Source organism: Podarcis melisellensis (assembly GCF_964234715.1).
Source record: "Podarcis melisellensis genome assembly, chromosome: Z".
Taxonomy (NCBI): Eukaryota; Metazoa; Chordata; class Lepidosauria; order Squamata; family Lacertidae; genus Podarcis; species Podarcis melisellensis.
In genome coordinates this window covers 9,054,374-9,076,644 of record NC_138547.1, presented here as the reverse complement: position 1 = coordinate 9,076,644, position 22,271 = coordinate 9,054,374, and the positions used below count along the sequence as shown (strand labels likewise).

At 45.8% G+C, this 22,271-nt stretch overlaps 2 protein-coding genes across 14 annotated transcripts in view; one reads left to right on the top strand and one right to left on the bottom strand.

The window, feature by feature from the left end:
• Positions 1-22,271, bottom strand: part of SLC31A2 (solute carrier family 31 member 2) — a 766,698-nt gene that overhangs the window by 373,820 nt on the left and 370,607 nt on the right. The gene's annotated exons all lie outside the window — the stretch shown is intronic.
• Positions 1-22,271, top strand: part of CACNA1B (calcium voltage-gated channel subunit alpha1 B) — a 331,532-nt gene that overhangs the window by 219,172 nt on the left and 90,089 nt on the right. For 10 of the 13 annotated variants that reach the window (XM_081896241.1, XM_081896238.1, XM_081896250.1 and 7 more), the window contains 3 exons: positions 227-333; positions 6,346-6,408; positions 16,521-17,348. In XM_081896241.1, the coding sequence (XP_081752367.1) occupies positions 227-333; positions 6,346-6,408; positions 16,521-17,348 (998 nt within the window). The remainder of the gene's footprint in view (positions 1-226; positions 334-6,345; positions 6,409-16,520; positions 17,349-22,271) is intronic. The other 3 variants (XM_081896248.1, XM_081896247.1, XM_081896242.1) reach the window with 1 other exon arrangement.

Genomic DNA, 22,271 nt, shown 5'->3' with positions numbered 1-22,271 from the left:
TCCATAAACTTTGGTTTCATTGCATCTATAGTCATCTCAAAAGACAGGAGGTGAATTTATGGGTGCATATATTTACATTGATTTCTGCAACAGGGTTGTGAGATATGTCACTTAATTCCATGTATAGATTGGGGAGGGAGATGGGATAGTCCTAGACACATCCACTCAGAAACATGTCCTGTCAAGAGTAATGCATTCCTGCCTGTGCCATTGTCTTCCAAAACAGGACGAAGAGGAGATGGAAGAGGCCACCAATCAGAAACTTGCCCTGCAGAAGGCCAAGGAAGTAGCTGATGTTAGTCCCCTGTCAGCCGCTAACATTTCCATTGCAGCGTAAGGGATTCTTTTTCTTATTATTTTGGAAATGTCATGCCCATTTTATTTCTTCTTTGTGTCCCCTGGTTGCCATTCATGTCTTATTTGTTCTGGTCCAGAAAGAGTCCATGCCCACCCCCTTCCACAAACAGGCCCCCCTCTAGCATCTTGTGGACGAACCATATAAGCCCTAGAACAATGAAGGACCAGTTTTCTTTTTTTCAGCCTGAGAGTTGCATTTCCTTCTTGGCACATGCTAGTCGTAGGTGTGGGCGGAAGCAAAAGCAGACAGAGCAACAAATGTGAATGTTACCTTCAGACAGGAGGCTAGTTTCTACACACAGAGGCACCATCTGGGGAGGTGAACTTGCCCAAATGTTAAGGAGGGGCTGGTCCCCTCAAAATTCTGCTCCAGCCTTTTGCTTTTCTTGTAACTTGAAACCATTGGTTTGAGTCCTACCCTCTGGAGCAAGAAAACACAAGCTTGCTCCATCTTCCATATGGCAGCCCCTGAGATATTGGAAGATGGCTACCCTATCTCCTCTCAGTCTCCTCTTTTCCAGGCTAACCATACCCAGCTCCTTCACCGTTCCTCATATGGCTTGGTTTCCAGACCCTTGATCATCGTGGTAACCCTCTACACATATTCCAGTTTGTCAATATCAACTGATGTCAGGGATTAAAATCCTTGCAGAAGCACTGTTTGAAGCAGCTCACATGGTTCCTTTAAGTGGACAAGTGGATGGGTGGTGGCAACAGGGAAAAATGGGGGGAGAGGATTCTCCCACACCCAGCCTACTGCTGCTGCTGCTTCTATTGCCATCCAGTTGCTTGCTTAAAGGAGAAGTGTGAGTTGCTTCAAATAGTGCTGTTGCAAAGTTCTTTAAAGCAGCCCCAGCACTCCTGCTTCAGCCGCTGGAGAAAGGTGAGCTGCTTCAAAGTGCACTTTTGCAAAAGGCTTTAACACTTTGCCAGTCTCCTTTTAAACCTCTAAGAGCAGGGGATTAAAGGGGGATTGAGAAGAGAGTTGCAAATCCATGGGAGGGATTTTGACCAACCTGTCAACGATATGTTGTTGTACTCCTGATGAGGATCTGCCCCATCAAGTAAAAAAAGTTTTCCCACCTCTGCATTATCAGATGCTGAGGAAACATTCCACACCCAGGCAAAAACACTCAAGACGGGTGCAAAGTAGGGCCAGTGAAGCATGTGGCCTGAGACATGAGTGTAGCTTGGGAGAGTTTTGAGGGCCAGATAGAGAGGCTTGGAGGGCCACATTTGCCCTATGGGCCTAAGGCTCCCCACCCTGCCCTAGAATAAACAAAACCTCTGAAAATAATACTGGTGACACTTAGAGATTTATATCACAGGGAACCACCCATTGACTTCTTGTGCATTTGAAATGTCTTTCCTGTCCATGTTGTTTTTATTTTATTTTATTTTGTTTTATTGCAACTTTTTTTTTTTGCTATCTTTCATCCATAACAAGATGGTTTAGAAAAACAAACTACAGTGAAAGGATCCAGAATAAAACTGTAGTCAGGGATGGAAAACCTGTAGCACTCCAGATGTTGTTAGACTACAACTCCCATCATCATCAACAAGCATTGTCAATTGTGAGGGATAATGAGGGTTGACACCAGGAGGGCTGACAACCAATGGCACCTAGAGGGCTGCTGGTTGCCCATGCTTGCGCTACTGGCAAATAGTTACAAGAATTCAACTGTTGTTAACTGCTAGCAAATGATACAAGCATAGAAGTATTTCCAGTTCAGTGCTGAAAATCCATTAATGTGGGTACTTGGTTCAGTTCAGATGTTCCAAAGGAAAGGTGCATCCCTTTAGTCAGCACTAATTTAACCTCACTGCATATTACAGCATGATTGGGAGGGCTTCACCCAACAATTTTATTGCTGGGCAAGTTGACATGAAGAAAGATGTTCCTCCTGGCTAAGTGGTCCCAAGTTACTTGGGGTTTTAAAGGGGAAAACCAAAACCTTAATCCTGGCTTGGTGGTATATTGGCAACCAGTGCACCTGCTTTTGGGAGTGGTGTAACATGAGGACAGTAGGACTCAGTGCTCTGGCTTGACTGGTGGAGCCCCTGGACCACCCTTAAAAGCAGTCCCACAGAGAGTGCATTGCAGTAGTCCAGCCTTGAGGTTACCGATGCATGAATCACAGCAGCAAGGCTGTCCCAGTCCAGGAATTATCCATATTTAGCATACCAGCTAAGGCTGAAAAATGGCGCCCCCTAGTCACTACTGCCATCTGTGTCTTCAGGGACAGAGATGACTCCAGGATCACCCACAGGCTATGCAGCTGCTCCTTTGAGGGGGAGGGTGACCCTGTCCAGAGTAAGCAAACATCTAAATTCTCAGGCCCAACAACCACCCACTTGCAGGATTTCCATCTTGTTAGGATTCAGCTTGCTTATCTATCTATCATCTATCTATCTATCTATCTATCTATCTATCTATCTATCTATCTATCATCTATCTATCATCTATCTATCTATCATCTATCTATCTAATCTATCTATCTATCTATCTATCATCTATCTATCTATCATCATCATCATCATCATCATCTATCTATCTATCATCTATCATCTATCATCTATCTATCATCTATCTATCTATATCTATCTATCTATCTATCTATCTATCTATCTATCTATCTATCTATATCTATCTATATCTATCTATCATCTATCTATCATCTGTCTGTCTGTCTGTCTGTCTGTCTATTTAATGTATAAATAAAGGTAAAGGGACCCCTGACCATTAGGCCCAGTCATGACCAACTCTGGGGTTGCGGCGCTCATCTCGCTTTATTGGCCGAGGAAGCCGGCATACAGCTTCCGGGTCATGTGGCCAGCATGACTAAGCCGCTTCTGGTGAACCAGAGCAGCGCAAGGAAACACCGTTTACCTTCCTGCCAGAGTGGTACCTATTTATCTACTCGCACTTTGACATGCTTTCAAACTGCTAGGTTGGCAGGAGCAGGGACTGAGCAACGGGACCTCACCCCATCGCAGGGATTCGAACCCCGACCTTCTGATCAGCAAGTCCTAGGCTCTGTGGTTTAACCCACAGCGCCACCCGCATATATATATATCCCACTTTTCCTCCAAGCCACAAAAAGACTCTCTCTCATGCACCACCAGCCATGCTTTGGGTGTTGATGGGACTGAGAGAAGGTGTTCACCTGAGGTGTTTAGCTAGCACCCAGGTAGGTTTGTAAAAGTAGATACAATCAGGTAGCTTCTTCTGACTGGCCCTTATCCAGGCCAGCTCTGCATCCAGGATTTGCACAGCAGCACCTGACTCAGATATAATAGACAAATGGAGCTGAAGTTTGCCAGTAATTGGGAAGGGCGCAGAGCCTCCTAGCAGGTGGGGCATGGTTGCTAACTGGGAGGGAGAGAGCTAAGTGGTAGAGGAGGTGTTGCAGTGCAAACATACTGGTGGTTCTGGCAGTCCTGCTGGTGTGTTTGCACTGTTCCAGCCTCCCTGTTGCCTCATCATTTAAAATGAAATTACATGCCCAATGCATGAAATGGATATTTTTCCAAGGTCACTGTGTATAGCCAAATGTTTCGACTACTTGGCCTTCTTCAGTGGCAGTACAATGTACAATTGCAGAGAAAGAATACAGATCAACAGCTGTTGTTGTGTATTCTATATCTGCAGTTGTACATTGCACATGTTGAAATTGCATTCACACATGTTGTTGCATTGTAATTTATTTATATATCCAGTTTGTCACTATCACTGCGTATGGTGAAAGGGCCACTCGGCTATGATACTGTTTTGTTTTGGAAAAAAAAAAGTATAGTTTTGTGTATATAATATATGTATATTTAATTCATAGGATTGTAACCAATTAATTCTACTCAAAGTGGTTTAAGAATCAATCCCTCTTCTCAGGGAATTCTGGAAACGGTAGCTCCATGAAGGGATTGGGGTCCCCTAACAACTTGCAGCATCCATAAAACACTACAATTCCCAGGATTCTTTGGGGGGAAGCCATGGCTATTTAAAGTGGTGTGATACTGCTTTAAATGTATTGTGCAGGTGGGTCCTAGGACTCAGGTAGACCCATGAGCAGAGCCCTACTCTGGTTTGCTAGTTGACCTTGGACCAGTCACCGCCACTCAATCTAACCCACCCCACAGGGTTCTTAATAGGACAAAGATGTGAAGGAGAAACTTGTAAGTGAGCCAGGACTGGCAAACGAGCTGAGATCAGAAGAACCTAAGACAAGCCCTGCTGGATCTGACCAAAAGCCTATGTAGTCCAGTATCCTATTTCTCAGTCTCTAACCAAAAGCTTTTGGAAACTCAGAAGCAGGACATTATGGCAATAGTTCTGCTTTTCCCCCTCAGCAACTGGCATTCTGATCCTGAAGGTACCTAGCAAAAGCCCTGCTGGATCAAGCTGCTGGTCCAGCTAGTTCCAGCATCCTGTGCTCACAGCGGCTAGCTAGATGGGTATGGAAATCCCACAAGCAGGGTCTATGTTCAACAGCGCTTTCCTCACTTGTGATCCTCAGTACCTGTTATTTAGCCATTCATAGCCATATTATAGTGATGTAAAAGTAGCATACAGACATAGTGACCAGCATCCACTGACAACCTCATCCTCCATTAATTTGCCTGATCTTATTATTTTAAAAGCATCTAAGCTGGTAGCCATAAGCAAATGTAACGAATGAAATGAGCAAGAGAACTTCTCCAGCCATTTAATCCCTTATTATTATTATTATTTTAAATAACTTAAATGTTTATTAACCACACTTTCATAGAAGGTGTAACAAGAAAACCAAATGCAGCTACAAAAGCAGGTTTTTAAAAGATAATCAAAACTGGTTTCGAATGGTGGGAAATCATTTTCCAAAGGCCTTCTGGACAATACAGTTCCGACATCTGTATTTGATCTGTATCAGAACACATCTGAAAGAAAGCAGAGGTTACCAGGCAAGCTTCTATTGGCAAAGAGTTCCAAAGACAAATATTGATCTCTGGTAAAGGCTTGATCTCTGTTAAAGTCTGACTAGACCTCAGAGGCATGGGAGGTACCTGTGCCAGTGCACAGTCTATCCATTAGGCATCAAAATAACTCCTCCTTTGGATATATATTTTTAATCACTTTTTTTTAATTTACAACAGCAGCACCACCAACACCACAAAAGTCCAAACCACCAGCTGTAAGCAAAAAATAAAAATAAAATTATTTATTCCTGAAATCCCAACTCCCATCAGCACCAGCCAACAGGGCTAATGGTCAAGGTTGATGGCCCTTTAAGTGCAACAACATCTGGAGGGTGTCAAAGTGCCTGCCCCTTTCAGTACAGCCTGGGGAGGTCCTTTGGGCTCCTACTTCTAGCCCACCTTCTAAAGTGTGTCTCTTGATTTTCACCCATACAGTAACTGTGGCCTAGGACAGGGGTTGCTAACATGGCACCCTCCAGATGTTATCAAACCACAAACTAGAACCTCATTGCCCATGCTAGCTAGGGCTGTTGGGAATTGTAGCCCATCAACATATGGAGGGAACTATGTGGGCACTCCCTGCTTGACAATTCCTAGAATATATACTTCAGTTGCACCCACAAAGATCTGTGATGGTGATGTGGTTTATTGGAAATAGCCTTAAATGTCCACAAGTGCAATCTACACTATTTTTAAAATATCTCTTGGTTGGCTTCTGGGTCCACCTTTGTATGGCTTCCATTGTTATTTTGATTTGATGTTTTTTGCATTGGTTTAGTTTCTCTCTCCTCCCCTCTCCTCTTTCAACACAGAGAGGGTGTCTCTGTGAATTTCACTTTCCCCCAGAGCTTGCCTGGGCTCTGTTTTGTTTTGTTTCTTAAGATGCACGTTCCAGCTTGCAACCTGATGAGAGACCTGGGGAGCCTATCCAAGCCTCCCTCTTGATACAGCTGTTTTAATGTTCCTAAATTCTCTTGGGAATTGTTCCCTTCCCCCCCTCTCACCTTTTTGTTCTTCTGTTTCTTGCATGTGCAGTTTTGTAAAGCAAACACGAGGTACTGTATCACGCAGCTCGTCGGTCTCCAGCGTTAATTCACCGTGAGTTGCTCTCTGTATACAATGTTCCATAAATGGATTTGATGAATGATGATTATATACATACAAGTAGACTTCTCCCCCTCCCCTTCCCTTTGCTTAAGTCATTCACTTCATTGTGGAAAATCTGCTGGAGGAAAAGGTGGACAGCATCACCTCACCATGCTTGTGAGTTGCTTTGGAGCAATTCCGTCATGTGGTGTTGTTCTCTCTGTTTCGTTTCTTCGTGTGGTTGCATGCATATGATGGGCACTTCCATTAGTCTTCCTCTTCCCATTTGACCCTTGTGTTGTGGCCTGTCTTGATTCCAAGTTATTTGTCTTGCTCCCTCGCCTCCCCACTTCCTCTGTCTAATGCACTTCTTACTTTGGTTTTTCCACCAGGTGATGGGATCAGAGCTGAGTTGTAGGGAAGCCATTCAACAAGTGATGACCAATGGTGGCTCCAGGTTTCTGGAAGGGGCCTTTGGGGAAGATCCATGGGGTTCTAGCCATGACGGCTACATTCTGCCTCCATGGTCAGAAGCAGCGATGCTTCTAAATACAAGTTGTTGAAAACCACAGGAGGGGAGAGTGCTTGGAATCCTGCCTGTAGGTTTGCCACAGGCATCTGGGTGGCCATTGTGAAAATAGGACTACATCAGCCATTGATCTGAACCAGGAGGCCCCTTCCAATGTTCTCATGCTAAGGGGTTGAAGCAACTTCTTTACGAGGAAACATTGGAACATCTGGGGTCTTTTTACTTTAGGAAAAGAAGGCAAGTAAGAGGGAACATGATGCAGGTGGATAAAATTAAGCACATTGAGGAGAAAATGGATAGGGAATTGCATTTCATAGAGGATTAGGTTATCCTCAATATCAAAGGTACTGCTTTGGGCTTCCCAGAGGCATCTGGTTGTAAGAACAGGTTGCTCAACAAGATGAGCTTTGCTTGTGTTCTTAAGGAGATGCTTTTCTCCCTCTTTCATAGTACTAGAACTTGTGAACGTCCAATGAAGGTGAATGTTCAAACATTCAGGACAGACAGAAGAAAGTACTGAAGTTCAGCCTTGAGAAAATGGGGGGGGGGAATAGAAGATAAAACAGCTAAAGCAGTGAAAACGGATCAGGAGCAGATGTTAAAAATTAAAAAACCACAGCAGCAGAGCAAAAGATAGAAGCTGCTTATCACACTGTCATATTGTTGAACAATCCCTGCATTTAAAGTACTTTGATGTCACGTTAAACAGTCACAGCTTCCCCCAAAGGATCCTGGGAGCTGTAGTTTGTTAAGGGTGTTGAGGCAGGAAGGGGGGTGCAGTCCGCCCCTGGTATCATCACTGAGGGGGTGTGTGACAAAATGAGTTTTAAAAAATAATTATATCGGGCTCATGAAACTTTTTAGGAGTGAGGTGGTGGCTTAGACGTCTTGCAGGTTCCATGCTGCCTGAAATGGCAGCGTGGGACTTGTGTCTGCCTACTGCCTCTCCCTCAGCTGCCCTACAGCTGAGGGGGAGGCAGCTGAGAGGCTCCAAGTGTTGGAGAAGCTCACCACATCCCCATGGGCAGCTCACCCTGCCCCCAGATGCAGGACATGCCCCCGCATGTCCTGAGCGGCTAGCTACACTGCTACATTGAGGGTCATTAAAGGTAAAGGTAAAGGGTCCCCTGATCATTAGGTCTAGTCGTAGCCGACTCTGGGGTTGCTTTTCTTGTTTTAATGGCCAAGGGAGCCAGCATACAGCTTCCGGGTCATGTAGCCAGCATGTCTAAGCTACTTCTGGTGAACCAGAGCAGCGCACGGAAACGCCGTTTACCTTCCCGCCATAGTGGGAAGGTACTTGCACTTTGATGTGCTTTCAAACTGCTAGGTTGGCAGGAGCTGGGACTGTGCAACAGGAGCTCACCCCGTCGTGGGGATTCGAACCGCGACCTTCTGATCGGCAAGCCCTAGGCTCTGTTTAACCCACAGAGCCACCCGCATCATTAGGTGACAGCTATTCCCCTCAAAGAGCTGTGAAGAGGAATCCTGGGAACTGGCTCTTCAAGCAGCAAACTCAAAAGTGTGAATCAGATAGAGGTGGGAGAAACTAGAGGATTCAAGTGGGCAGGTCCTCCCTCAGTGCTGCTGGTGTGGGTGGAATACTGTCCTATAATGGGGGGTAAAAAGAGAGATAAAATCATGGAGTCTCTTGCCTCACAGTCCTTGAAGAGGTTGCAAAGAACATTCAGCAGGCCTCTTAATATCTGAGTGATTACGCCTCCTGTAAATTTCTTACTGCATTCTTAGGGGGAGTTAAGTTCCATTTGTAGAGTAGCTGCTATGTGTTCTTTAATAGGAATGAAAACCAACTTGGAACAGGTGCTGTTGGTTAAGACAAGGCTTTTTTCTGTGCAGTATTATTTCCAGCTCGGTAGGTATGATGTTAGAGTCCATATATATGCAAACTTTAAAGGCAGTTAGCACAAAAACCCTGAAGCTACCTGTCTGCAATTTGGCATGGCTAACCCCCTCTTTAAGGGTTGCCATGTGTCCAAATGTAATGCCCCTGTGTGAGAAAAAATAAACATGGCTGTTTTGAGCCTTTTAAATATATTGTTGAAGTGCAATCTGAATTGGCTGGATTAAGAGGTTTTAATCAGCTGGTGGAGCCGGTGTTATTTTTTATATGGTCTCTCTGTGCCTTCTAGGGCTCCTTCCCCTTTTCTTTTTGTTGGAGTTGTATTTTGTTCGAGCTGCTTTTATCAATCTTTAATGACTCTCTTAATTGTTCTTTTTAGAATGCATACTTTAGTTTTCAGCAGTGACATCCTTCTGGAATTTGGGATAAACTGAATCATTAATAGGGCAAACCCCAAATGGGAAACAGGAGAGGGGACATTGTGAAGTCGTTTGCAGGGGACATGTTTGTAAATGGAATTCCTGCAGGCAAAGGCAGGGGAAGCTGCACACATATAAAGTCCCTTCACATACTGGCTGAGTAAAAGTTTGGAATCATCTGAATTTCACTAACGTATCCTGATGTAGCATCATTTTGTGGAGGTTCTGGGGAACCTAAAATTCAGAATTTTTGAGGCCAAGCAACAATCCCCTACTTTCTGGTACTACTCTTTTGTAATGATGCTGCAGGTAGAAGCAGAAACATCCATAATCAGTGCTCCAGAACTCTTAATCTCCTGAGTTGTTTCAGAAGTAAATCATGGTCAGTGGTATTGAAAGCTGCTGAAGTAGAACCAATAAGAGTCACACTCCTCCTATCACTATCCCAATAAAAGTAATCAGTGGCTGTTTCAGTGCTAAAAAGTGGTCATTGGAACCAGACCGTAATGGATCTAGGTAATGTGCTAGCTCTGGGTTTAGACCAGAAGTAAGCTGGCCCTCTCATTCACTCTGCCCAGGAGGAGCATATTAAAGACTGGGCAACTGGGCCAGGGCCTTCTCAGTGATGGCTCCGAACTGGTGGAATGCTGTGTCCCATGAGACCAGGGCCCTGCAGGATTTAACTTCCTTCTGCAGGGCCTGTAAAACAGAGCTATTCTTTAATTTGAACTTAGCCTAATCTTTTATTCCCCTTCCTTCACTCCCCCTCCCCTTTTTATGAAGATTACCCGCTCCAGATCCCACATCTAATTATTCCTGGTCTCCTCGCTGGCCCAAATAGGACTAATTTAGCCAGCTAGCCCTGGTGATCATCTAATGTTTATTGGATGGATTTCCCCCCTAAATCGATTTTTGATTTTTGAATTCTGAATTTATTGTTATTCACGTTTTATACTGTATTTTATGCTGTTTTCGTTGCATCAATTAAGTGTTTTAAATTTCTTGTTATCCGCCCTGAGCCCAGTTTTCTGAACCAGGAAGGGTGGGGTGTAAATAATAATAATAATAATAATAATAATAATAATAATAATAATAATAATAATAATTTATTTATACCCCGCCCATCCGGCTTCTGGATCCAAGGAGGGCCACTATCACCTCAGGGGAAAAGCAGTGGTCCAACAACTTCCATGTGTGAACTTCCAGCTCAGCCCCAGACTTATTGGTACCTGCCCAACTCAATCAACAATTGAGAAATAAATAATCTGTCAGTCATAATGTCTTCTCATTCTTGGAGAGTTACAGAAAGAAGGTTGCTTTTACCTTTAAACCTGTAGACTTCCAGCCTTCCTTCCGTTCAAGTATTTTTACTCCCATCTGAAGTGAAGGCCCAAGACAGGTGTTGATCATGATGTGAGCTGCACACAGGTGGGCTGAAGTGAGCGAGCTACTGCCATTCCTGTGGAGCCTCCTTTTATTGAGACAAATATGCAAGCTAGGCAGATACATTTTGGGGTGTGACCTTTACACATCTTCCGTCCCGAGATCGTGGGGTGGTACAAAGCTATTTTGGCACCTGTTCCACAGCATCATTTTCCCCTTGCACAGTGTATGACGAATGGAGACAAAATGTCTCAGGGACAAAAGGTTACTGACAGGACACCGCAGACTGCTGAGACCGCAAAAGGTCAGACCCAGGGAACGATGTACCAGACAGCTATGACTTGTCTGGGGGGGGGCGTTTTCCCTGCACCCCAAGGTCACACGTGCAGGCAGACTGTGGCTGCCTGCTGGTGGAAAGTGTGCTCCCTCCGGACCCCACTGTCCACTCGGCGATATCCCAACATCATCTTCAGCCATTGGGGCTGGAAGGGTGGAAGGCAGGGAGGCCAATAGTATGTGAAGCTAAAGCCAACAATAGGCAGCTAATTTATTCTAGTAGTAGTAGTCAGTCCTTTTTTTGAGAAGGTACTCAGCAGTACACCATATTGCCACCTCCCCCACCCCACCCCTGGCCACCATCTTGCCAATGCTGCTTGCCCACTCACCCGCTTGCACCTTTTCCACTTCTGCTGCTGCCACTACTTCCTGTGGCTGCAGACACCTCCTGGAAGGCACTTAGGTTGTGCCAAAGCACTTCCGGGAGGCTGTGCCTGCAGCCATGGGAAGTAGCGGCAAAGGTAGCGGCAAAGATAGGAGGGGGGAGCAAGTGAGCACGGGGTGGGTGGACATGCGGTGGTGGCAGTGTGGTGCATACCAGCACCTATTTTTCTTGGGGGGGGGATACCGGTAGTACTACTGGTAGTAATACTACTACTCATAGTAGAGGTAAAGGTAAAGGGACCCCTGACCATTAGGTCCAGTTGTGGCCGACTTTGGGGTTGCGACGCTCATCTCGCTTTCTTGGCCGAAGGAGCTGGTGTACAGCTTCCAGGTCATGTGGCCAGCATGACTAAGCCGCTTCTGGCAAACCAGAGCAGCACACGGAAACGCCGTTTACCTTCCCGCCAGAGTGGTCCCTATTTATCTACTCGCACTTTGTGCTTTCAAACTGCTAGGTTGGCAGGAGATGGGACCAAACAACAGGAGCTCACCCCGTTGCGGGGATTCGAACCGCCGACCTTCTTATCAGCAAGCCCTAGGCTCTGTGGTTTAACCCACAGCGCCACCCACGTCCCTACTACTGCTACTACTACTAGTAAAACATGTGGTGGTAGTGGTAGTAGCAGCGGCAATTTATTATTGTACCCTGCCTATCTGACTAGGTTGCTCCAGTCACTCTGAGTGGCTCCCAACAGAATATACAAAAACAATAGAACACCACACTTTAAAAGCTTCCCTCTACAGGGCTGCCTTCAGATGTCTCCTAAAAGTCATATAGTTGTTTAATTGTTTTACATCTTAGGGGAGGGCATTTCACAGAGTGGGCCTGACTACCAAGATGGCCCTCTGTTATGTTCCCTGTAACCTTTCTTCCTGCAATGAGGGAATTACCAGAAGGCCCTTGGAGCTGGATCTTATCGTCCAGGCTGAACAAAATGGGCAGAGGCGCTCCTTCAGGTGTACAGGGTCAAAACTGTTTAGGTCTTTAAATGTCAACAGCAATATTTGAATTGTGCTCAGTATTATATGGTCCCAGTGGCTGCTCCAAGTCACCAGTCTATCAACTGCATTCTGGGTTAATTGTAGTTTCTGAGTCACCTTCGAAGGTAGCCCCACATAGAGTACTTTGCAGTAGTCCAAGCAGGAGATAACCAGAGTATATACCTCTCTGGTGAGACAGTGGACAGGCATGTAGGGTCTCTGCTGGCGTACCAAATGGAGCTGGTAGACAGCTGCCCTGGACACAGAGTTGACCTGTGCCTCCATGGACATCTCTGAGTCCAAATGACCCCAAGGTTGCACATCTGGTTCTTCAGGAGCACAGTTACCCCATTCAGGACCAGGGAGTCCCCCACACCTGCCCACGCCCTGTCCCCAAGAAACAATACTTCTGTCTTGTCTGGATTCAACATCAATCTATTGATCACCATCCCTCCTCCAACCACCTCCAGAAACTCACACAGGATGTTCACTACCTTCGTTCGTTCCAATTTAAATGAGAGGTAGAACTGGGTATCATCTACGTATTGGTGGATACTCAGCCCAAACCCCCTGGTGATCTCTCCCAGCAGTTCCATATACATGTTAAAAAGCATGGGGGAGATGATGAAGTCCTGAGTCAGCCCACAAGTGAGTGCCCAGGGGTCCAAACACTCATATCCTAACATCACTTTCTGGCCATGGCCCAGGAGAAAGGAGCAAAACCAATGTATAACCATGCCCCCAACTTCCAACCCTCCTAGATGGTCCAGAAGGATACTGTGGTCAATGGTATCAAAAGCCACTAAGAGATCTATCAGAACCAGGAAACAGCTTTCACCTCTGTTCCTAGCCTACCGAAGGTCATTGACCAGTGTGACCAAGGTGGTTTGAGTCCCATGGTGGGACCTGAACCCTGATTTGGAAGGGGTCCAAATGGTTTGCATCCTCCAGACATGACTGGAGTTGTTCAGCAAACACTTGCTTAATCAGACTGGGCAATAATTGGCCAGGATGGCCAGGTCCAAATATTTTTTTTTTGCAAAGCAGTTTTATAACTACTTCTTTAAGGGGGACTGGGATGACTCTCTCAAAGAGGGAAGCATCCCCCTTCCCAGCTCATTGTCCAGTCCTTCCTGGCTTGCTTTTATAAGCCAGGATGGACAACAGTCAATGAGACAGGTGGTTTCACTTGTCCAAACAGCTTGTCCACATCCTTGGAGGTAACAAGTTGAAATTGATCCCACACAACTTGACATATTGCTGGTAGTCTCACAACCCAGTCCTGTTACCATGATGGAGTTTAACGTTTCACGAATTTGAGCAATTTTATCTGCAAAATCAGGAGATCTTGGAGTCCCTACCAGACCAGAATGGCAAAGGTGGTTCTGTTAGACTACAAACCACCTGAAAGAGTCTCCTGGAATTGTTTTCCATGGATGCAATAGAGGCAGCGAAGAAGATCTTCTTCACCTTCACTGTCTCCACTTGGTAGGCTCAGTGTCGAGCTCTAAGTCATGCTCAGTCCAATTCAGAGTGTGTTTTTCGCCACTGGTACTCTTGCCATCTCATAGTCAGATTGTCAATAGCCCTGGTTAACTCCTCACTCCAGCAGGCCACCAGGATATCAGCTGAGAGGCCATCAAAAGGGATAATACATCCACTACCATTCTCTGGAAGTCATTTGGATCCATTAAGTGGCGAGCATGGACCATTTATAGAATCTTAGAGCTGGGAGGTACCCAAGGGTCATCTAGTGCAACTCCTGCAATGCAAGAATCTCAGCTAAGGCATCCATGACAGATGGCCATCATACCTCTGATAAAAAACCTCCAAGGAAGGAGAGTCCACCACCTCTCGTGGGGGTCTGTTCCACTGCTGAACAGCTCTTACTGACAGAAAGTTTTTTTCTGAATGTTTAGTTGGAATCACCTTTCTTGCAACTTGAAGGCATTGGTTTGCGTCCTACCCTCCAGAGCAGGAGAAAAAAGCTTGTTGCATCTTCCATGTGAAAGCCCATAAGATAGTTGGAAATGGCTATTATTACTCCTCTCAGTCTCCTCTTTCCCAGGCTAAACACACCCAGCTGCTTCAAACATTCCTCATAAGACTTAGTTTCTAGATCCTTGATCATCTTGGTTGCCCTTCTCAGCAAACATTCCAGCTTGTCAACATCCTTCTTAAATTGTGGTGCCCAGAAATGGACACAGTGTTCCAGGTGTGGTTTGACCAAAGCAGAATAGAGTGCAACTATTACTTCCCTTGATCTGGACAATATACTTCTGTTCATTCAGCTTAGAATAGCACTGGCTTTTTTGCTGCTGCATCAGCCTGTTGACTCATGTTAAACTTGTGGTCCATCAAGACCCCTAGATCCTTTTCACATATACTGCTAGTAAGCAGGTGTCCCCCATCCTATATTTCTGCATCTGGTTCTTCCTGCCTAAATGCAGAGCCCTGCATTTGTCCCTATTGAAATTCATTTTGTTAGCTTGTGCCCAGTTCTCCAATCTGTTGAGGTCATTTGAATTCTGATTCTGTCTTCTGCGGCATTAGCTACTGCTCCCAGTTTGGTGTCATCTGCAAATTTGATAAGCATTCCCTCAATTCCTTCATCCAAGTCATTTATAAAGATGTTAAACAACAACGGGCCCAGGACAGAACCCTGCAGCACCCCACTTGTCACTTTTCCCCAGGATGATGAGGAACTATTAATGATTACTCTTTGGGTTCAGTGCTCTTTGGGTTCGGTGAGTCAACTAGCTACAAATCCACCTAACAGTTACCTCATTCAACCCACATTGTACCAGCTTCCTCTCAAGAATATCATAGGGGACTTTGTCAAAAGTCTTACTGAAATCAAGATATACTATGCCCACACCATTTGTCTGATTCCATCAAAAAAAGAAATGAGATTGGTCTGGCATGACTTATTTTTTAGGAAACCCATGCTGGGTCTTAGTAATCACAGCATCCTTTTCTAAATGCTCACAGACTGACTGTTGAATGATCTGTTCTAAGACCTTCCCTGGTATCAATGCTAAGCTCACCTGGATCTTCCTTCCTTCCCCTTTTGAAGATGGGGAGATTTGCCCACTTCCAGTCTGTAGGGACCTCACCTATTCTCCAAGAACTCTCACAGTTCATAGATAAAGGCTCTGAGATTACATCCACAAGCTCCTTTAGTACCCTTGGATGCCGCTCATCTGGCTCTGGAGATTTGAATTCATTTAAAGTAGCTAGGTGTTCCCTTACAACCTTTTTTCCTATCTTGGGCTTCAGCTCCCTCCTTACATAATTTATTGTGTTATCTCCAGGCTGGGCATCACTTTCCTTTTGGGTGAAGACAGAGGCAAAGTAGGTGTTTAGTAATTCCGCCTTCTCTCTGTCACCAATAGCATTTCTCTGTCTTCTCCACACAGAGGACCTACCACTTACTTGTTTTTCCTCTTACTTTGGACATAGCCAAAGAAACCTTTTTTATTATTTTTAAACTCTCTTGCAAGCCTGAGCTCATTCCAAGCTTTAGCCAGTCTGACTTTTTCCCTGCAACTGTTGTCTACTCCTTTGTGATTTCCCCTTTCTTCCATTTCTTATACATGCCCTTCTTAACTCTCAGATCATCAGTAGCTCCTTATGCAGCCTCCCCTTTTTCTTTCTTGTAGGTGTAGCCTGCAATAGAAATCTAGTAGCCTCAGAAAATAATCTGACCATGGCACTTCTTTTATTCCATTTGATAAATAGAATCACCCATGTCCACAGAGGTAAACAGAGGTAAATCCATGGCTATGAAAAGGGCCAGATTTATGCAGGGACAGCCCCATGGAGGCCATGTATTCCACAAAGTCCCGAGCGGTTCCTTGTAAGGTTGCGTTGGACCACCAGACTAGTAGGAAGCCAGGCCAGGGTTGACAGGGCAGTGGCTTCACTGTCTGTACTGCATCTTCAGCCAGAAAGGTTGCCTGAGTGACTTATGTAAGATCAGGAGCAAACAGTAGCAAAGAGGACATCTACAGTTTTCTGGAAGATTCTACCCTTTCTTATGTATTCTACCAGCCATCTTGTCATTACCCCCATGTTCATTTTTCCTTCACCTTGTAGTCCCAGATCTTGCTGTTGTAGTGCTATGGATAAGATGGTAACCACCTTTCCCCCCTGCTTCCCTTCCTTCTTCTCCATCTTACCCTTCCCTCAATTGCTCCTTTCTTTCTGCCTCTCTCTCTCTCTTCTATAGCAAGCAGCAGAATGCCTCCAAGTCCAAATCCGTGTGGGAGCAGAGAACCAGCCAGATCCGAATGCACAACTTCCGGACGAGCTGCGAAGCCCTGTACAACGAGCTGGACCCAGAAGATCGAGTTCGTTATGCTACCAACCTTCACATCCGCCCAGATATGAAAACTCACTTGGACCGCCCCCTAGTGGTTGAGCCAAGGAGTGACAGCCGCAACAACAACATCAACAAGCTGAGTCCCGTTGATGTGCAAGAGGTCACGGAGGAAGTGAAGCCCCCACCAGCTGTGAGCACTGAGGGGCAGCGGAAGCATCACCGACATCGAGATAAGGACAAGGGGGGAGAACAGGAGAAGAGCAATGTGCCGAAGGATGAGAATGGAGAATCTGGCCCAAACCATAAAGAGGAGCGTCATCGAACACACAGGAGCCGCAGTAAAGAGGGCGAGAGGAGTGGGAAGGAAGGGAAAAGCGAGCGCAGCAGGGGCCAGGAAGGAGGTAGGAGGCATCACCGCCGTGGGTCAGTGGAGGAAGGAGCCGAGAGAGAGCACAGACGCCATCGGGGTCACCGGCACTCAGCCGAGCGGCAAGCAAAAGAAGGCAATGGAACAATCAATGGAGCCAAGACGGAGCGTCGTTCACGTCACCGGGGAGGGTCCAGGCCTGGGAACCGGGAAGGTGACCCTGGCTCGAAAGGGGAAGGAGGGGAAGAACCCCACAGACGGCACAAGATGCGGCACAAGGCCCTGTCCACATATGATTCAGTGGACAAGCCGAACGGGGAAAAGGAGGGAGAGGCAGGAGAGAAGGAGCTGAGGAATCACCAGCCAAGGTGAGTCAGGTTCTGTCCCAATGAGGTGCTTGGTCTGTGAAGGACGAAGGTCGTCTCAAGGGCTGGGTCCATTCTTGGGGCTCAGGAAACATGCTGAGTCCCACAGTTCAGTGTACTGGTTAGAGTGTCAGACTAGGACCTGAGAAATTGTGGGAATGTTCAGGGAGGCAGGAGAGGACATATTGTTTAATAATACCCTCCCCAACTTGTGTTAGCAAGTTCTATAATCTAGCAGAGTAACATTCCCCTTTTAAACTTACACAGCGGATAACTTGTTGCCAGGCTTGCATAAGCTTCTAAAATAGGTTTCCTGGTAATTCCCATTTATTCCCTCCTAAAAAGAATAGACAGGACACAGTCTTGTATAAAAAGTATAAAATAGTTTACTCACACATTCTGTTCACAGATGGATCCCAGAAGGCAGACCTAGGTTATAAAATGCCTGTATACACACTTGGAATCATAAGGAGATAGTTCTTTTGTCCTCTCTTGGCTGGAGGCCAAGAAAGCATCTCAGGCTAAGGAGATGTTGCTTCTTCAAGGAATGGAGTCAGAGAGAGAAATGGCTGCCTGCCCTGTGCTATTTTGTTACCTGCACAGGTAAGGTCATGCCCACCTCTGGTCACATGTAGAGGAAGTTTGTCCCAGCCCAGGATGAAACAGGAAGTTTATCTACTGGCTGGACAAACATCCCTCTCTAGGAATGTTGTATTTGACTGCTCTGTGTTTCACATCCCACAGAAAGTATATTTCAAATCCCCACTTGGTCATGAAGCTCAATGGGTGAACTTAGGCCTGTCAGCTGCTTTCAACCTATCTGACCTCACAGGGTTGCTGTGAGGATGAAATGAGGAGAGGGGAGGAAATTCTTGAGTTCCTTAAAGAAAATGTGGGATGTTAAACAAACAAACAAACAAACAAACAAACAAACAAACAAACAAATGGTACTCCTTGCCAACTCTTGCAAGCAGGATAGAGGCAAGAGTGTAAACAGGGTGGCAGTTCCCAGTCCCAAAGATGTAGACATTGGAAATAATGGATTTGACTAACTTAGGTCTATTAACTTCAGTGGGTCTGCTATGAATAGAACATACTGGATAAAGCCTTCCTGTTCCATGTTGCTTACATTTTTATTTAAGTATTTAACAACATTCTTAGTCGGCTCCAATGATGGCAGGTTGCCTCTGTGGCCAAAAGGTAACCATTAGAGGCTAACTATTAGAGAGGTAAATAAGTCTGCTATATTCCTTGTTTCCTTTCCTACATTGTCTTTATACATCCAAATTAACAGACTAAACAATAACCTTTGTAATCCTTCATATAATTGCAACCAAACAATAAGGCTAAAAGTCAGAACCTGTTTCTACCTAAGAGCCAGTGGGAGTTGGTCAGTTTGGGGACAAAGGCTGTAGCACACCACACTTGGTCTGCCCTCAGCCAATCCTCACATGACTGCTTTCTTAATTACAATCAATCAGTGGGAGGCCCTGCAGTTCTTCAGCTTTGACTCTTACTCTTGGTCTCCCTGCCAGACCCAGCCACCACCAATTGTAGGCAATTGCTTTTCCCCAGAGGTGGGGCTATCCTCCATCCACTACCACAGTTCAAGCATGCACTACAGCCAGACCAGTGCTTTGAGAAGAGAAGAGGGAAGAGCTGATGGACAGGGGCAAGTCTCAGAGGAAAGAGAAAGAGAGAGACAGAGGGTGGAGGCCACGTTTGGACCACTGGGAAGAGGTTTTCCAGCCCTGCACATTCATTCATTGCATTTTCATCCCACTTTTTTGACTCCAATGATCTCAATGTGTTGTACATGGTTCAAATCCCCACTCAGCTATGAAGATATCTGGGTGAGGTCTTCTGCCAGACACTACCTCTCAGCCTAACACAGGTTGTTGTAGAGGTTTACTGAGGAGGGGGGAAAGCTATGTTAACCTCTTTGGAGAAAAATGGTGGGATATAAATGCAATAAATGAATAAAGTGGCTCCAATCAGAGGCTTAATGATCGCTGCAGATCTCCCAGCACACACTTCTGATTTCCCCAGCATTTATGATAACTTGGGAGAATTGCTTCATGGCCAAGGTGCCAGCTCAGCTTTGGAGGAAAAGCTTAGCTCTGGAGGAAAGGGGTTGGAACGCATGCAGGGACTGCAATGTAATGATATTGCTGCAAGGTACAAACTCTGATTAGGAATAAATGGCTCCCCCAGGGTTGCTGTTAGCTGCTTGCATAGGGACGAGCAGGGCTGGTATAGATTTTGGCTGCTGGAGTCTCCTTGCGGGGTCTTGTTTTTAAAGATTTTTGGATTTTTGGAACAGTTCCTGAGCTATAATAATACACTTGAGAGCAATTTACATGCCACAGCCAATTAATCAGCAGGACTTGAGAAAGCCTTTTCTGCACTTTGCCAGACGATGACTGTGTGGTTGCCCTGATGTCCCTGGGGCCAGTTTTGGCACCCCTTCGCTTGGCATTCTGGGGCTGTGAACTTAGACTTCCTTAGCAAAAGCCTATTCCTAGTGAATATTTTCTATGTCTCTGGATCAGTGGCGACTGGTTCATTTGAGCACTAGCGCACTGCTCCACCAAGCTGAGTTTGCCCTCAGCCAGCCCCCACTTGCCTGCTTTCTTACTTACAGCCAATATAGGGAGTGGCACTGCCCGTCAGCTCCCTCCTCCTTTGACTCAGATTTGCTCAGGAAGAACTCAACAGTGAAGAGGAGATGGGGGAAAACCAGAATTAGTTGACTTCTCCTGTCATTAGGTCTGGTGCCACCTACTGCTGCCCTCCCCAGCTTCAACCCTCCCAGTCCCAGTGGGCACAAGGCCAGTATTGACTTTCTGGGGTTTCTGATGGTTTCTGAACCATCACCAACCCAATATTCCACGCTAGGGGAAGGGATAATAGCTGCAGTTGTAAACTTAGCAAAGTCTTATAAAAACACCAGCACCACAAAAACTCTAAATAGCAAAATGTAATCCCCACTGCAAAGAAACAGCCCCCTTCACTGCTGTGGCTTTACCTTTATGGTGTCAAATGAATGACAGGTAGACAAAGTAGCCCCCAAATCTGCTAGGCAGGCAAACTCAGGTTAGTCTGCTTTGGAATCTGAGTAGGGCAGGTTCCTCCTCCGTCCTTATCTGCTGCCCTTACATGCAGATGAGGATGCTACCCCATTACCTGAAGCCAGGCTTGCCTGTCTGTCCAATAGGATTCTATCTGGAGAATGTGTGCAGGTGTGGAGGGATCCATCATGCCAAGAGATGGGGAACATCAGCCCTCTGGGCCTCTGTATCTGGACCTGGTGACCCAGGTCCAGGTCACATGTCCTTCCTCACTCATCCTACTCCATACCTTCATTGGGTGTTTCTCCCCCTGGCTGGAATATGCCCCTTCTCAGAGTTTAAGAATGACTCTTGCTTGCCTGGATGGAGGATAGACGAGAGGTTTCTGAGTATGTTGTAGAAACCACCTACTTTTGTCTATGACCCTGATGGTTGTCCAGAAAGGAACATAGCCTCCAGGATGAAAAAACATTCTCTGCCCTTCACTTCGGGAAGGGGAAAAAAATGTTTCAGGCCAGTCCAGGTCATGCCTGGAAACAACGTAGGAAACAGCAAAGCAGATTGAATAAGCTCATGACAGCCAGCCTCTGTCAACAATCTGGCAGCTCTGTTCTTCATACTGTTTGAAGCTGTCCAAAGGCACGTAAATGCATAACGTGAATCAAGCCTGGGAATCTTGCACGACAACAAACCCTCTGCTTAACATGACTTGAGAAATCAGAAGTCTCTGCTATCATTGATTCACAGTTCACAATATAGTGAGAAAGGGGTATGGTGGCGATGGTGTTTCTCTGTGTGCTCTCAAGCTGGGTTCTTCAATCAAATAACTTCTTCTCAGGAGCCTGTTACACCTAAAGCAGCCACAGAAAGACTCTTCGGTTGCAGGATTTAATTTTCCTTTCATTCTATGTTTTGCAGAACAAATGAGTTCTGGTACCAATCACCACAATTTGTTGTTTATTAAACCACCTCTTCCCTCCAAAAGATCTCAAGCTTTGTTCATGATTCTCCCCCTCCTCATTTAATCCCCACAGGAACTGGCTCAAGGTAATCAAATGGGAATTTGAACCGTGGCCTTCCACATCCTTCTTGTTGTTTAGTCGTTTAGTCGTGTCTGACTCTTCGTGACCCCATGGACCAGAGCACGCCAGGCACTTCTGTCTTCCACTGTCTCTCACAGTTTTGTCAAACTCATGCTGGTAGCTTTGAGAACACTATCCAACCATCTCGTCCTCTGTCGCCCCCTTCTCCTTATGCCCTCCATCTTTTCCAACATCAGAGTCTTTCCCAGGGAGTCTTCTCTTCTCATGAGGTGACCAAAGTATTGGAGCCTCAGCTTCAGGATCTGTCCTTCCAGTGAGCACTCAGGGCTGATTTCCTTAAGAATGGATAGGTTTGATCTTCTTGCAGTCCATGGGACTCTCAAGAGTTTCCTCCAGCACCATAATTCAAAAGCATCAATTCTTCGGCGATCAGCCTTCTTTATGGTCCAGCTCTCACTTCCATACATCACTACTGGGAAAACCATAGCTTGTACTATACAGACCTTTGTTGGCAAGGTGATGTCTCTGCTTTTTAAGATGCTGTCTAGGTTTGCCATTGCCTTTCTCCCAAGGAGCAGGCGTCTTTTGATTTCGTGGCTGCTGTCACCATCTGCAGTGATCATGGAGCCCAAGAAAGTAAAATCTCTCACTGCCTCCATTTCTTCCCCTTCTATTTGCTAGCAGGTGATGGGACATCCTAGTCCAACACATCCTAGTCTACATCTTAGTCCAACACTAATCATTACACCACACTGGGTTACCATCATTATATTCACACTGGATCATCATTGTCATGTGTTTGTATGCCACCT